This window comes from Limulus polyphemus, unplaced genomic scaffold (assembly GCF_000517525.1).
Source record: "Limulus polyphemus unplaced genomic scaffold, Limulus_polyphemus-2.1.2 Scaffold4210, whole genome shotgun sequence".
Lineage (NCBI taxonomy): Eukaryota > Metazoa > Arthropoda > Merostomata > Xiphosura > Limulidae > Limulus > Limulus polyphemus.
In genome coordinates this window covers 59,487-61,720 of record NW_013669820.1, presented here as the reverse complement: position 1 = coordinate 61,720, position 2,234 = coordinate 59,487, and the positions used below count along the sequence as shown (strand labels likewise).

Here is a 2,234-nt window from a genome sequence, read left to right as displayed (position 1 = left end):
TTGCAATACTTTCTGTCCCTGGGAATATGTAAGGTGGTTGAACAACCTTCAAATTCCACCCATCTTTGCAATACTTTCTGTCCCTGGGAATATGTAAGGTGGTTGAACAACCTTCAAATTCCACCCATCTTTGCAATACTTTCTGTCCCTGGGAATATATAAGGTGGTTGAACAACCTTCAAATTCCACCCACCTTTGCAATACTTTGACAAAAAGCAAGAAGTTTTTTAAACAGAACCTTACTGAATATCCACTTGTATTGGACAAAGAGTATTCCTTGCTTGAGGTGAATGCAGTTTCTCACGGAGTGCTTCTTCCACTAGGTTCCCCTTAGTGGGGGAAACACTCCATGTATTTTCTGTTTCTATAATCTTGGAAAGGAGCTTTTTTGCCTGTAAAAGTTTAGACTCCAGTCTGCTCCTAGTTTTAATGTATTTTATCATTGGGAAGGTTGTTTTTGATTATTCAGTAAAAATTCTGTTCCACTTGATTAAAAAGAAAAAATGTTTTATTTCTTCAAAAGAAAATTTTATAAAACTTGCAAAGTTTTACAAACAACCAAGCCTAAAATAAAACTTAACAGTCAGTTACTTGTTACATTTCCTCTTTCTACAAACATAACACCAAACTAACTCACTGTTTGTTTAACTGACTGATCTAAGTTAAATTATTAGGGACATAGCCTACAAGAGTCTTCAAAGATTTCAGTTTTTGTTTTGTAGAAAATGTTTATTATGGTTTTAACTGTAAACTTTTCCCATTATCTTTGACTTAATGATTATTTAAATGTAGTTAATAAAAATAGTGTAGAAAAAATGACATGTTATATAAAATTAAAGTAGGTACAACATTCACATGGATGTTTTTTTTTTTTTACAAAATAGGAAAATTACAGAAAAACTAATGGAAAGCAGTATCCAGTTTACGGTCTTTCACCATAATTTTCTTGGTTTGGATGAATTCTTGGGTCACGTGTCCATACCTTTATCTAATTGTGACATCCATGAAGGACCCACCAACAGGTGAGAAGAATGACTGTTTAAATAATACTTTTATTAAACTGTTGCTCGTTGATGAGTAAACATCTTAAAGCAGATAAAAGTGATTGGATTTTGAAATGTTGTTTTGTGGGGATAAATTCATGCCAGAAAAGTTTCCTCATAATTAAAATAGTTTAAGATAGTACTATAAAACTACCTTTCATCAACACTATAAATATTAATATGTAATATTAGGTGTGAATAGATATTTAAAAACATATATATATTATGACTATACCAATAAAAGATCATGTATCATTACTGTAATAGCTCCATTTAAGTGACCTCTATGGTATAATCTTAGCCTCAAGTGAGGATTAATATAAGTTTTAGGCTACATACATTTCATTCACATAGGTGTTAATTAAGTGCAAAATTCCTACACTAAAGTCTCTTTTTTAAATATTCCTTAATATACTTGAATAGAAATATCATTCTAATTGTAAAAAACACAAAACCTGGTAGTTTTCAACTGTGATATAAATACTCCTATGGTTAAACAGCTTGCTGTGTCGTAGCTGCCCCTACGGCTAAACAGCTTGCTGTGTCGTAGCTGCCCCTACGGTTAAACAGCTTGCTGTGTCGTAGCTGCCCCTACGGCTAAACAGCTTGCTGTGTCGTAGCTGCCCCCTACGGTTAAACAGCTTGCTGTGTCGTAGCTGCCCCAAGGGTAAACAGCTTGCTGTGTTGTAGCTGCCCCAACAGTTAAACAGCTTTCTGTGTCGTAAGAGTTTTGAAATTTGAGCATTATATTAGGGGATCATATTACTAAAGAAATGCAATATTAATTTAATTTTAAAGAAAATAATTGGATACATTTTTCAGAAATGTTTTCACAATATCAAACACTACTAGATAATTATTCCCTGTTAAGTTGTGCATAAGTAACAAACACTGGAAAATCTTGCTCTTGGTAGATGTAATATAAACTGATAGCAGTTTATTTAAAGATAAGAAGTTGATAGTTAGGCTTCTGTTACCCACGTAGGAGAGCATTGCTTTGTGAGCTTACAAATAATGAAATATTGTACTCCAGTCTTCTCAGATCGATTCTTGAACAATGCTTATCATTGTACAAAGTTTTGTAAGGAATGGGAAAACAACACATTTACTTTTTAGTCAGTTTTTCAGTAAATAATAGCAAGTAATTATCAATTCATTTTGTCAAATAGTGTTCATATTCTAAGGGCCAGA

At 32.8% G+C, this 2,234-nt stretch overlaps 1 protein-coding gene across 6 annotated transcripts in view; it reads left to right on the top strand.

Moving 5' to 3' along the window:
- LOC106470772 (rab11 family-interacting protein 1-like) overlaps positions 1 to 2,234 on the top strand; it is a 42,972-nt gene that overhangs the window by 19,545 nt on the left and 21,193 nt on the right. For all 6 annotated transcript variants that reach the window (XM_022399406.1, XM_022399407.1, XM_022399405.1 and 3 more), the window contains exon 4: positions 885 to 1,022. In XM_022399406.1, the coding sequence (XP_022255114.1) occupies positions 885 to 1,022 (138 nt within the window). The remainder of the gene's footprint in view (positions 1 to 884; positions 1,023 to 2,234) is intronic.